At 39.4% G+C, this 14,324-nt stretch overlaps 2 protein-coding genes across 2 annotated transcripts in view; one reads left to right on the top strand and one right to left on the bottom strand.

Annotated features, from left to right (window-relative positions):
* Nucleotides 1–5,164: 5,164 nt before the first annotated feature.
* Nucleotides 5,165–7,301, top strand: LOC307030828 (regulator of G-protein signaling 9-binding protein). The gene has a single exon (XM_079667494.1). It carries the CDS (start codon nucleotides 5,794–5,796, stop codon nucleotides 6,532–6,534), a length of 741 nt encoding a protein of 246 aa, XP_079523620.1. The 5' UTR covers nucleotides 5,165–5,793; the 3' UTR covers nucleotides 6,535–7,301.
* Nucleotides 7,302–12,088: 4,787 nt separating this feature from the next.
* The window catches only part of nudt19 (nudix (nucleoside diphosphate linked moiety X)-type motif 19), a 3,473-nt gene continuing 1,237 nt past the window's right edge, over nucleotides 12,089–14,324 (bottom strand). Inside the window, exons 2-3 of the mRNA XM_079665026.1 lie at nucleotides 13,494–13,701; nucleotides 12,089–12,936 (exon numbers count right to left, since the gene is read on the bottom strand). Of these exons, the coding sequence (XP_079521152.1) occupies nucleotides 12,725–12,936; nucleotides 13,494–13,701 (420 nt within the window). The 3' untranslated portion in view covers nucleotides 12,089–12,724. The remainder of the gene's footprint in view (nucleotides 12,937–13,493; nucleotides 13,702–14,324) is intronic.

Raw genomic sequence — 14,324 nt, 5'->3', positions numbered from 1 at the left:
CGCTGTAAATGTTAACCGACCGACTATTTTATCTCTACTGTTGCATGGCAACTGTACAGAGCCAACAATTACTGATCCTTAACCCTCCTTTAAGCTAAAATTATCGTTTATATTTTGGGGTTTTTGTCCATATTAAACCAGCAATTAATAATGCGTTAAATACTGAGCTTTAGAGAAAGTAGTCTAATAGGCCCATTCTCTGCCCTTTGTACTCCTTGTTTCCACTACTTATGCTTTGCTAAGCTAGCAGACTGTCACTTTATATTAGTAAGACAGACATGACAGTGGTATCAATCTCCCGTATCTAAAAATGCCGGAAATAAACTCACATAATGCCAAAAATGAAGAGGTTATCTTTCTGGGAAACATTACTGTGAATCTTCAGTATGCAGTTTTAACAAAAGTAAGACTTTCATGTCACACACACACACACACACAGACACACACACACACACACACACACACACACACACACACACACACACACACACACACACACACACACACACACACACACACACACACACACACACACACACACACACACACACACACACACACACACACACACACACACACACACCCCCCCACACACACACACACACACACACACACACACACACACACACACACACACACACACACACACACACACACACACACACACACACACACACACACACACACACACACACACACACACACACACACACACACACACACACACACACACACACACACAATAGTCTTGGGAAAGGAGAACATGCAAGTTGTCTGACAGAGAGATACTTTTGAAAACGAAAGGCAGAGTAGAAAGGGAATGTAACAAACAAACACACACACACACACACACACACACACACACACACACACACACACACACACACACACACACACACACACACACACACACACACACACACACACACACACACACACACACACACACACACACACACACACACACACACACACACACACACACCTTAAGTGCTGCATCACATTTGCTAAAATCAATACAAAGTTTATATGAGGGCTTTTAAGGTAAGCTTAGCTTTTCCTTTTCATATGGGGCTGCAAGATTGTGTGTGTGTCTGTGTGTCTGTGTGTGTGTTTGTGTCGGTGTACGTAAGTCACAGTTGAGTGAAGTTCCTCCTGAGTCTGGACCTTCGTGAGTTAAGGCGTGACTCACAGTTCACCCCGCTGCTGCATACTGTGCCATGTAAGAGACCACATAGTGGATGATGTCCATCAATAATTCAACAAAGATAGACTTCCTTTTTCTCTGTTTTTCACTCGCCCCCTCTCTCTCCTCGGTGCTCTGCCTCTGTTTCTATCTGACTGAATCCACCTCCTACTTCCACAAACAGCCTCCATCTCTGGGCCCTCTCTCATCCGCCTGCCTTGCTGTTAATCCAGCCATCCCAAACCACTTAAAACACTCAGACAACATGCTTCCAAATTTAAATCTGAGGCCAGAGCAATCTTTTTTTACTCTAGTAACAAGACATAATCGTGATCACGTCACGCTAAATCTACAAAGTGCTAATCCTCTTCCAGACACTCGCTGTAGGATGTCAAACTTGGAGGTGTCAAAAGAACTGTGTTTTACAAGCTTTCAGCAGATGATATTTTGACCACACATTGACATAGTGGTTACTAGTAAACTACTACCTCACAGCAAGAAGGTGTGTACTTCATTTTTTCTTTTTCACTTTCTGTCAGGAGTTATTCATTACCTCTGAGTTTATCCTTTTACTTTGAGTGATAACATTTTTTACACACCAAAAAACACACATTTAGACAAATTGGATACATTAAATAAGAAAACGGTTGTGTTTATACATCAAGGAAAGCAGCAGTGAGTTCGTATGCGAATAAAATGTTAGTATGGGACATTTCTAAGAAGAATACTTAAATATCAGTGCATGAGCTTTACAGGGATTATCAAGAAAGCTGAAAGAGGTTATAAAGAGTTTTCTAATGTGTTTGCACAGGATATTATGCACTTAGAGAGAAAAACATCTATATGTGTGTCACTTTTTGAACATCATCTGACATGAATTGAATAGAGTGCCAACAGGCTGAACCTTTGATTCCATATGATGAAAATGCTTGACGAACAGATGACAACTTCCACTAAAAGATGCATTAGAGGGCATTATATTGGTAATCCCAGGTCCTTTAGGAACCTGTTAATCTGGATTACAGCATAATTTTATAGCATTATTTGACCACACAGCTATATTCCTCTCCGTTGGTTTCCTCTTCATATTAACCTTTTGAACACGGGGTTGTTTATGCTCATCTTTCATAATAACTACAGACATTTGGTATTGACACAACATCTTTGAGCAAAGGATACTATATTTTCTATGTTTCAGGTCAGTTGGATTTCTTTTTTAATGCGAGTTGTATACATTTTGCACAATTTTGTTATGAAAAACCTGTTTTTGACACAATTGGTTTTTGCAGATTTGAGTTTAAGATCTGCTCTGTGAGTTGGATTTAAAAAATCACACATTCCAAAGCAAACACCACTTTAAAATGTGAAGTGTAGTACATAAACACATCTGGCACCATTTTCAAATATCACAGTAATGTGATGACCTTTCATTTACATAAAAAGCTGGCATGACCATGGAGTTTGTCACCCAACAGCATGCACTGTGTCCATGACCTCTACATCCAATTTTGAAATCCTCTATAAGACCATCCATATTTAACAACAGATAATATTACTGTGCATCCCAGGATAAAAACATTTTAACTTTTGATTAAAATCATATCTCATTTTAAATTATATTTTGCCTGGTCTGTTTAACTGCTACCTTTATTGTGTACTATACCCATTACTATTTTTTAAAATGTATCACAGGATTAATGTTCATTTTGATATTTACTTACATTTAAGTAAGCAATATTTTTGCCTTTAGGTCATAACCATACAAAGTCAAACATTGAGAGAGAATAAATAAATGTTTATATAAATATATGTCATATAAAAATGCCAAATCTTAGCGATATTGGAGTGTGCATGGAATTCTTAGTCAAGAAAAACTTGTTCTTACAACATAGGATACAAATCCACAAGTTCGTTTTAAAAGTCACAGTAATGCATTCATCTCTGTAAAATGCATTAATAACTGGAGCAACTTGATATCTTGTTACTCTTCTCTGTGTATCTGATAACTGCTGAGAGCCTCCGCACAGGAAATCACTTTGAGTTTCCATGATGAGTTCAGTCTGAGAGCAATCACACCACAGCGTGTGTGACTCATCCTGACACTTGAATTTAACAGAGCATCTTATCAGAAATCTTATTTTAGAAATCTTCTATACACAGACAGACAGACAAACAAACAGACAGGCAGACAGACAGCCAGACAGACAGACAGACGGACGGACGGACGGACAGACGGACAGACGGACAGACAGACAGATAGACGGACGGACGGACGGACGGACAGACGGACAGACGGACAGACAGACAGACAGACAGATAGACAGACAGACAGACAGACAGACAGACAGACAGATAGATAGACAGGCAGACAGATAGACAGACAGAAGACGGATAGACAGAAAACAGAAGATGGATAGACGGATAGACAGAAGACGGATAGACGGATAGACGGATAGATAGACAGACAGACAGACAGACAGACAGGCCTATGTCGGTCTAATGAAATACAAAGTTAGATCATATAATTTCGAACCCTCAAACCACGTCTTAAAGTTCTACAATTAATCCAACTGTTGTTTATGAATCTCAGTTTAGAAAATGTATCTCTAGATGCAACGTGAGATACAATAACTGTCGACAATTTACTGGCAGTAATTGAATACCTTGTGGGAAAAATACTGAAGAGTGCTTGCCAGGAGGTGAGAGGTTGCCATGGAAACATATTCAAAAAGGTTCCATCAACCAAGATCTTAACAAAACATCAGGTTCAGCGGAGATATTTGTAATTAGTCAGACACTGGCTTGGCTACCCGCAGTTCACATATCCAACAATATCATAGAAATAAAGCAGAGGCACAGAGAGAGACTGTATTCATTTTAGGAGATAGGTGCAGATTTGAGGGATATGCATAATGTGTATGTGAAGGAATTTTCTATCCTATTGGGACATAGCCTGTAGGTCTTATTTATTTACAAAACACTATTTCTCTGTATGTGGAGAGGTAAACTGTAAGATGCAAAGTTTAACAAAGGTTGGATGTTTAAGATTTGGTAGATAATTTACATGTGTAGATTCAATGATTTAGTCACAACCAAAAATAAATGTCGTTATTGAGGGAGGTTAACAGTTATCTTCAGGATAAATATTCTCTCAGTTTCAATGAAAACTAATATGGGCAATATGTATATTTATTTCGAACTATTCTAATAAAAAAACAATCCTTATTCCACAATAAAGCCAACAATGAGAATTTCCCTGAGATCTCTGATGCATCTTGTGCAGATCAGTCCATTAGCTTTACACTGCAGTCAGTGGATAATTAGGTCCCATCCACCTCAATAATGCAACAAGAGCAAACCAGGCAAACAGCGCACAGCCTTATCTGCCTCTCACCTCTCAACACAGCATCTACCAAGAAGGTAAACAACACATGATTAGCCAACCAACAGTGGGTGTGCAACAACTGGGATCCTTCCTGACCAGAAACCGTGTGCAGGCAAGTCTATGGCTAATTGACAGTGAGGAAAGGAAGAGAATAAATCAATATGTGATGTCACACAGTTATATCCATTATCTACTGTAAATGTAATACATTTACAAAGCAGGTGGTTCAACCGATCAACCAGGAAAAGTGTGGAACATATTTGTTTTTCTAGTACTGGTAAGGTAAAAATATAAACAATGCTGAAAATATGTTTAGTCCCGCAGCTATTTGTGTACTTGACTCCGACAGATAACAACAGATGAAGGATCCTGATGACAAATGGCAGAGAGTGGAGGATATGTTGTAGGGCTTTGTGATTTGACATATCGGCTGATAGACATCACAGCACTGCCCACATTGGGAACACAGCAGCCAATGACAGGATGACTTTAAAGGCAGACGCCTGTGTTATCAAACCAATGGGAGCGTAGCTGCTTTGTTTCCCTGCCTGCATGGTTTTGTTTCGTGCGCACATGTGACCTCAGAAGGCGCTTAGCCTACTCCAAACATCAACGATTGGGTGCTGTAGCGGACAGCTCCCCATTCAGATAAACAAAGCAAAAACACAATGGCTCTTTTTGGCTCTTCGTTATGGACGCTTTGAAGCCTTTTTCTCTCTTTAACTCTCAGTGAAGATCTCCATTTCCCCAGCTGCGCATTCTCTTTAAACATTAAGCTATTTTATTTTAAGCTGCTGACGAGTGCGATCCTCAAACGGCAGAAAAAGCGGATGTTGGGACACCTGTAGCTGAATCCCATTCCCCTAAAAAGTGAGGTTGGGTTGTTTCACATCCATTCAGCATCCGCCCTGCAGGAGAGGTGCTCCTGTGCCGTCTGATCTCGAGTGGGGAAGCGCAAAGGTAGACGCCTAAAGCCATTTACGGACGCATTAATATCTAAGCCGCTCTCTGTGCCTGCTTGCAGACAGGAAGGAGCATGGATAGAGAGGAATTTGCTATGACTAGTGCGCTGAGGGGATTTGTAGAGCTGGGGTCTTGCTCCTGTGGAAACTAAGGACAGCGGAGGAAGCTCCGTCACTAACTGCTCGCCATTTATCTCCAGGCTGCTTTTGTTTATTATTTCCTATTTCTGGCATATAGACTTTTTATTTAATTCGTCATCATGGGGAAAGATGAGTGCAAAACAATGCTGGACGCTTTAAACAAAGTGACCGCCTGCTACAGGCACTTGGTCATCGCCTTGGGAAGCACTTCGGACTCGCAGAACCTGCGAGAGGAGCTGAAGAAGACCCGCAAAAAGGCCCAGGAGCTGGCCGTGGCCAACAGGACTAAACTGACTTCTCTGCTCAAAGACAAGTCCATCAGCAAAGAGGACCGGGCAGAGTACGAGCGCCTATGGGTGCTGTTCTCGAGCAGCATGGAGCTCCTGGAGGTGGACATGAAAAGGTCCCTAGAGATAGGGCAGGATTTCCCCATCAAGGTGCCGACGAGGCACTTCATCCAAACCGGGATGACCGGTAGCACCACCACCGTGGCGGCCCGGGCCATGAGCGTGCAGAACATGAAGTACGAGGCGGACAGCAACATCGACACGGTGGATCTCCGGGAGCTTCAGTCCGAGATCACCCAGGTGAGCCAGATGATGGAGGAGATGGAGATGAAGGTGCAGGTGGCGCCGTGGGCCGTGGAGGCGAAGCAGGAGGCGGGCGCGGAGCTCAAGTCAAACATGAGTGTAGGAAATTCCTCCGTGGGTGTCATCTCCATCTGCGAAGAGGAGCCGAAAGAAGAGGAAGGAGGCGGCAGCAGAGACTCTAGCATTGCCTCGGTCTGCGCTGTGTTTGTATTCGTTGTCATCGTTGCGTCCGCTGGGATTTTAGGATATCTGGTCGTCAACATGTCCTGAAGTGTCTAACAAACAACCCGGACACCATGCGCTCCACAAGAGAGAGAACGAGCTTTTTTTGAGGAGCTGGACATTTGTGGACACGCGAAATGACTCATCTTTATCGGATTTGTGAATGTATTCGGTGGAGTTAAGGAGTTGCACTAGATATAAAATGTAGAACAACACAATGGACCATGGGCACCATTTCAGGTTAAGTATTTTTAAGGGGCCAAGAGGTCGTGTATTTTTGGAGAAAAAAAAAGTCATGAAATTACGTGACACTGTCTGGCTATCAGGTTGATGCATACAACACGTAATCCAAGTGGATTAGTAGGAAAGCTCAAGCGTAAATGTAGCCTACTGTTAAGTATTCCCCTTAATGTTCTGCAGATTGATGTTTTAAATGTATAATTTCAATCAAAAGTCAGGGGACATAGTCAGAGAAGGGTCATGATGAATGGAAACTAATAGAGCCAGTATTCCGGTTGGATGTGATCAAATCTGCACTGTTCCACACCCTTAAGCACAGTTTTAATACTTCATCAATTCTGTACAGCAAGGTTTTTAGTAGGCCTGCATCTTACTTCATTGCATCAAATCACAATGTGCTTCATGAAACGTAAGTACAAGAGGGATCCACAGTCTTTTAATAATGCACCTGTTCACTGTAAGCCTGTCCATGTTCTTTTTCAGGGTTTTCTTGCAAACAGTCTTGAATGTATGCATTGCAACATGTGAGTAGAAGGGTTTTCCACAACCTACAGACTTTGGTGTCAGATAATGTACATACATAAGTATATTTATTATAATAAAATTTGAAAGAACTAAAAAACTTGCTTGTAGTTGGATGAACTATTGCAGCCAAAGCAGCTTTTGTACACGTGCATTGAATGTCACACATTTATCACGTGTAGGCATGTTTTAAATTAAAGTTGAGGGTTGCAGATGAGTACAGATTGTCAACACTGCAAAGCCAATCAGATCAGGTTCTACCCAGAGGTATTTTTGCAGTGGATTAACATGTCACCACCTCGGGTATTCGATTTAACATGGAAAGGGGACTAAAATAGATACTCTAACTCCCTAATGGATTTATTTGTAAGTGTTTTTGAAGGTGTTCCTGGTGGCGGGCTGTCAGGCTGGGCTATTTGGAGGTCAGCTCAGAAATAGTTGGAGAAATCTTTATCTGATCCTGTCAAAGACCAAAGACTGGGCTGGTCTGAATACATATTAAGCAAGGAAATTATGTTAATCTCTTCATGGAACATCTTGTGTTTATCCCTTTGAGAAGAGTTTTGAGAGGGTTAACTAAAATAGATGCAATTTTAGTTGACAGTTACATTTCATTTTCACTTCTACCTTTTATTTTCTAAGGACAATTTTGTTAGCTTTTTGTTCCTAGTATTTCTAGAATATCTAAATAGTGAGTCAAAATAATAGTCATGTTAAAAGTTCAACAAATCATTTTTTTCCTCTGGTATAAATGAGCAATTATTTACAAAAAAGGATACAACTAGTACAGTCTACAGAGGACATTTTATCAGAACATTTTCTGGTTAAAATGTGATAAGTTGGAAGATATACATTACCTACAAATGATGTAAAGTTTAAAGAAAAGTGTTTAATTATCATTGATGAGATTTGAAACAACGGTACATGTATTTAGTGTTGCTCCTCTGTTCAGGAAGATCCTCATCAGCTGCTTTCTGGTTGTGCTTTCAGGCTGAAAACAGAGTGATATCACGATAAACATTTATCATCCGCACAGTTGCTGTAAAACATAAATAATTCTTACTTGTCATTATAACACTTCATTTGAATTATCGCCCAATTTTTATTCTAATAAATCGTCTAGTAACTCCTCAAGTTCAATAGTTGCACCTTAAATGAGCTCTAAATTGACTTTAATGATCTCCCAGTCATGAGCGGTTTCTCCGATAATTCCCGGTAAATAGACCCCTGGCATTTAAAGACCACTCAGCCTCGGTTGCTGGATGTAGAAGTGTGAAATTACCTCAAAGGGTCAAATATAATTAAAGCATCCCTCCTTTTCTTAGCAGATGCCTAACTCATTGTATGTGCAATGGAACATTTCTTACAATAAAAAAACAAAACAAGTGTTACATTTTCAAGTATCAAATTAAGAAATGAATTGTTTGGGACATTACATGTTTATTTAGAAGACTTCTTTAATACATTTTCATCTCTTTTGGCTGGCTGCATCTTCTCAACATGACAGCGTTAGAGACCTGCAGAGAATCATGAATAGAACATTTTTTTAAAAATTGAAGAAGTTACTTGACACCCAAAAGCAAGAGGCAGCAAATGAGAGGATTTATTTATCAGGATTTTGATGAACAAAAATCAGTGGCCTGCTAACATGATTCAGAAGGCTCTCACATGTTGTCTATCCTTGATGTCCTCTCACAGAGGCACTAAGGTCTGTTAAATGTGAGTCATGTTGAACCTCTTTGGACTTCACGACAGACCTACATTGTCATCCAGAGTTCCAAAAATATAAAGGCGATGAATTATACATGGGAAGGAAAAGGGAGGGGATGAAAAAGTGGATGAGATAAAAGCTCCTGATACAGTGCTCTTTGAAATTGGTTCTGGAGGTTTCCAGACAAATGTTCATGAACAAATGTACTCGGGTTCAAATGTGCAATCCCTGTAAGGCCAGCTCATACACACAATAGCCACATCATAGACGTTTTAAAAGATATGCTTCGTTAGGTTTAAAAATGTACCCTTAAGAGGTGAGTAAATTGTCTTTCTCTTCAGTTGCTCAGAAGCGATTTTTCTAACGTATGCATGATAGAGTCATTTATTTGCTTCACTCCGTCGCTTGGAAACTAACAAACTAAGCAGACTGGTTCACAGAGATGCAAGCTATACACTTGGCGGAGACAGACCAGCACATCATCACCTCATCTGGACGAAGATGGTGGGTTTCCAAGGCTGTGGGTTGCCATGGGAACCCCCAACGGACTCCATCGCAACCATGCACAGACGGCTGAGCAGTGTTATTTCAACTCGCCCCCTTCCTTCCACCACCATCCTACACACACACATAGCGCTGTGAAGCACAAGGAGATGTGATGTGAGGACAGAGGAGAGCACAGCTGAACAGGGGACCGAACCTCAGCCCACCCCCCACCCTCCGCTAAAATTATGACTTTAATTAAATGTTTTGATGTCAACAGATTTCACATAACTGTATCAGGTTAGTTGAAAGCAATAATATGAAGTTTAAATTAATATTATTGATTTCAACTAACCTAATACAGTTATGTGAAATGTGTTGACATAATACATTTAATTCAAGTCAACGTTTCAGTTTCTTAGGTGTATAAAACCAGCAGCAAAATTATGATACACAGATTTTTTTTAGATGTCTCAGACAAATCCAAAAATCAATACATTCAATCTCTCTATTTATAGATCTTTCTCTTTATTCCTCTGTCAAAACAGCCTGATTTTTCACATCCAAAGGGCAGTTACCAAAAAGGTTGGGAAATGATTCCTTTAATATTTCATTACAATATATATTTATATTCTGTTAAATGCAGGATGAGCCTGACTCTACATGGAAAAACGGATAGAAGATGCTGCACACATAAATATACTGTATGCAGTGATTGATTTTATTTTTAGCCTTCGGACTAAAATACCTACATCACAGAATACATGATTCAACAATGGACCGGCATGAAAAACAATCCTATTCTCATCATTGGCAGTATGAGACATACAACGTTGGGGGTAGTTTTTAAATGTGAATGAAGTACTGTGAGGTATATGGAAGCAATACCTGATTTAAAATATGAAAAAACTGGGGACATTTATTTTTCTTAAAGTATCATTAGCAACATACTGGTTTTCATTTCATTAGAAGATGAGGTTTCCTTTACATTAGATACCAAAAGATGGCAGAAATACAGGAATCAGAAAGTTGTTTATGAGCACTGTACATTGAGTGATGGTTGGGAAGATGTTATAAATGCACCGCATTTAATTTAAATATAAAGTGCCCTTTTAAGAGCAGGCAATATGTAATTAGATGTGAATTTGTGAAGGATCCATTAGACTCATTTTTCAGCTCGCTCACTATGTGCTCAGTTGTTGTGCATCTCTAACCCCCAGAATCAAAAATGACTTAAAACCAATGTAACAGAGCATCGGTAAAACATATCAAATTAATAATGAATACATTGATTTGTTTAATAATAAATTCATTTATAAATGGCAGACACAGGGCACAAATCCATTTGACAGATAATTTCTTATGAGTTATCAATTCGCCATGAAGGAACTCGCCGTGAGCAAGGAAGACCCCCAAAGGAGAAAGGGAGGAAGCCCTGCAGTGAGATATGCACTCCTGCTGAGAGGAATCACCATAACTAACAACAAACAAACAAACACGCATTTGGTAAAAATAAAACGGTTTATACTTTTCTTTAAAATGTGGAGACAATTCTGGCAAGAGGTTTTTTTTACAGAGAGAACTATCAAGTATAACAGTATGTTACTTGTTAGACGCTTTTATCCAAAAGAACTTACATACTCAATACTGTGGGCAATCCCCACAGGAGCAATTTGGGGTGAAGTGTCTTGGCCAGGGACACAGCGACATGCTGACTGCAGTGGGGTTTGAACCTGTCTGATCCGAACACCAACGCACAACCCACTGCACCACACGCCCCCCAAGTATCAAATATATCCACGTAGAACATTATTTTTGAATAAGCACTCAAAAATGTGTATTTACATGGTTATGTCACCTAAGATGTTTAATCTGGCCTATATAGTAGCTTTCTAAAGTTGTCACTAAAGAGAGGATTTTAAATTCCTTTACTGAAGTGAGAAATGTCTTCACTAACCTAAAATCTGAGATTCAAATCAAGCCCAGGCAAACTAGATTTGGTATGTCACAAATTTGAAAGCCAATCACTGTTTAATGCGCAAATGCAGACAAAATGAGCCTGAAACCTTCAGTGCTTAGTAAATCAGACGATGTGCTTTCTTTTTATGAGGAAAACACCATGTTAAACTAATAATTAATCATACTTAAGAATATTTAAATAAATACAAATCAGATTTACAAATATCATTTGTAATCAGCATATTTTATAAGAAATAAATTGCACTCATTTAACTTAATCCAGAAGTTCACATTGAAACAAATGATGGAAGCACTTGAATTTGATCACCCTCTTAAAGTGGCCTGCAGGTGGCATGTGTGCTGCAAATACAAACCAGTGTCTGAGCAAAACCTTCAAGTTCATTGGCAAACACTTCAATCAAATGTGTTAAAAACAAAAGAAAACAGGTACGATGGCAAAGACTGATACAACCGTCACATGGAGTACACAATAGAAAAAAGCAGCTCCGGACATATTGACATTGACACAATATGCCTTTCCTACTGAAGACATTTGGCAAGGTCTCAGTAGTAACAAAAAACAAAAGCAGAGATTAACAAATAAATGATGGTTGAATTGAATGTAGCTGCTTCAGTTTCAGGGTTCCTGTGTCACACTGCCACGGCTTAACAAAGGAAACAAACTCATCAGGGTTGAAAAGGGTAAAGATAATCCTTGATGATTTATTTTTTGGAATACATGCAATTTCACTGCTGGAGAATTCAAGCAAAGAGGACATAAACTCAGGGAACCTAATAAAAACTGCCAGAGTACACAGTCCACATTTGTTTATAAGTGCAATTCATCAAGCATATAATACATATCATCCAACAAAAACACAATGTACACAACAACCCACAAATTAAATGGGGAACACAGCATAGGTTAACATTTGGTAGATTTAAAAAAACTTGGACAACAAAAATAACACATTTACTATATTAGGTTTGCATTCCTGAAAACAGTCAAACTGGCAGCAAAACTGACTCACGTGGAGTCGAGAGAATCGATGGTAATATTCTCTGAAAAGTTCAACTCTCGGAAATGTTGTCATGCTAAATTGCTCCTTTGACCAACAGCAGGCTGTCTAGACAGTGCTGACCTTTGAGGGCATGGAGAGCATCACTTTTTATTGAACAAAGAACAAAATGCCACTGGGAAGTCAATAAAACAGATTGTTAATTGTTAATCAAGGCCATCTGATTTCTTCACCTGCATTACATTTGTCTTGCTTCATTGCATTTTCCCAGCAGTTGTGCGACTCGTACGGCATGTCGGGCAAGTTAAGACTGACTTTTTAAGTCATGTGGGAAGGTGACAACAGGAAGTAGGTGATTGTACTTGGGTGTGATGGTGATCTGTATATTTATAGTGTTCTGATCTACGGTCACAAAGCGGTGCAGTGCAGAGTCGTCCTGAGCATCTTCCTGCTGAGGGTCTGTGCTCGTACCCACCCCCACCTCTCCTGAAGGGTCCAGAGGGTAGTCTTTGTCTCCTGGAGAGCGTGGACAGCACAAGAGAGACAAAGAGAAAAGCAGAGAAGGGGTAAAAGACAAATCGTTAAATAAATCATCTAAAACCACCAGACTCAGGGACAGTTTCATCCCACAGGCCATAGGACTGTTAAACACCTGAACTTTTGAAAGAACATACATAACATTCATCTGTTTGCAACTCATATATATATATATATACAATATAGACAATAAAAGCATTGAAACTATCATATGCATTAATGTTTCCTCACTAACATTTTCCTCTAACTCAACTGAAGGGCACAGTAGGTTTTAGCAAACATTGCATTTGTTGGCAACCATTAAGTAGAAACAACATCGGATGAATTCAAATCAACAAAACACAGCCCTTGTTTTTATATTATGAAATAAATACTGTGCCTCAATGGTGTGCTCTTTTAATTCACTTCTGTACAATAGTGGAACAGAGTTGTCATATAAGGCATAATAACCTCCACAACTTATTTAAATGCATTATTTACTTAATGAAACAAAAAATAAGCATGTCTGGATGTGGCTTAGAGGAGATATATGATACCTGGCAGCAGTGATAAGAACGCTTTATCCTTTAAGGAAATAACTGGCAGCCATTGTTCGCAGCCGTCTCTGGTACGCCTGCTGGAGAAGTCGTGGAGGTCTTCCAGCAGAGGGACGCGGCACATTCGACTGAGCTCATAGAACTGAGGGGGGGCAATCCAGAACTCCCCCGAAATGTAGCTTTGCAGGACCTCTGAGGGTGTGGACCACTGGAACAGAGAGAAAAAATCTCTGTGTTAAGCAACTATCTCTGGATTATCTCTGGATTGTTATATCAAATGGTACTAAAGATCATAAATACTGTAACTGGACACAAACTAGAATCAATAGTAAGTTAGGCAATGAATGCACCTTGTTGTTTGTCTGTTTACACTGTAACTGAATGTTGGAAAACAGAGTAAATATGCCTGTCCCAAAGTCCAAAGAGACACCTTCAAATGTTTTGTTTTTACCAGCTGTCCCAAAGATATTCAGTAAAGCCTGACCAATTCATATTTGAAACTCAAAACTGACACACCATTCAGGACGTTTTACATTACAATATAATCAACAGTTCGTATTCAAGAATTAATACATAACACAAACAACAAGTAATCTTGATACTCATTTCTTGCTTTTTGATTTGTTTTTTTGACTGATCATCATGTTTTAATGCTGAAAAAATACTATAAAACTATATAGAAGCGTGATAGAGATAATGTTTATAAATAACCTTAAACCTGGTATGGCATTTACTTATGCAATGTCTTCCTACTCATTGACTGACAAAGATGAACCTAGATGTATTCAAATCCTAACAAGTAAAACCTACAACAGAAGGAGTAGTTTAGAT

The sequence above is a fragment of the Notothenia rossii genome (assembly GCF_949606895.1).
Source record: "Notothenia rossii genome assembly, chromosome: 2".
NCBI classification, from domain to species: domain Eukaryota; kingdom Metazoa; phylum Chordata; class Actinopteri; order Perciformes; family Nototheniidae; genus Notothenia; species Notothenia rossii.
Note: the sequence above shows the minus strand (reverse complement) of the source record. Positions and strands in the feature narration are given on the sequence as shown.

What these genes read in the sequence shown, in the direction of transcription:
- LOC307030828 (XM_079667494.1), top strand. Translation starts at nt 5,794, where the DNA reads ATGGGGAAAGATGAGTGCAAAACAATGCTGGACGCTTTAAACAAAGTG.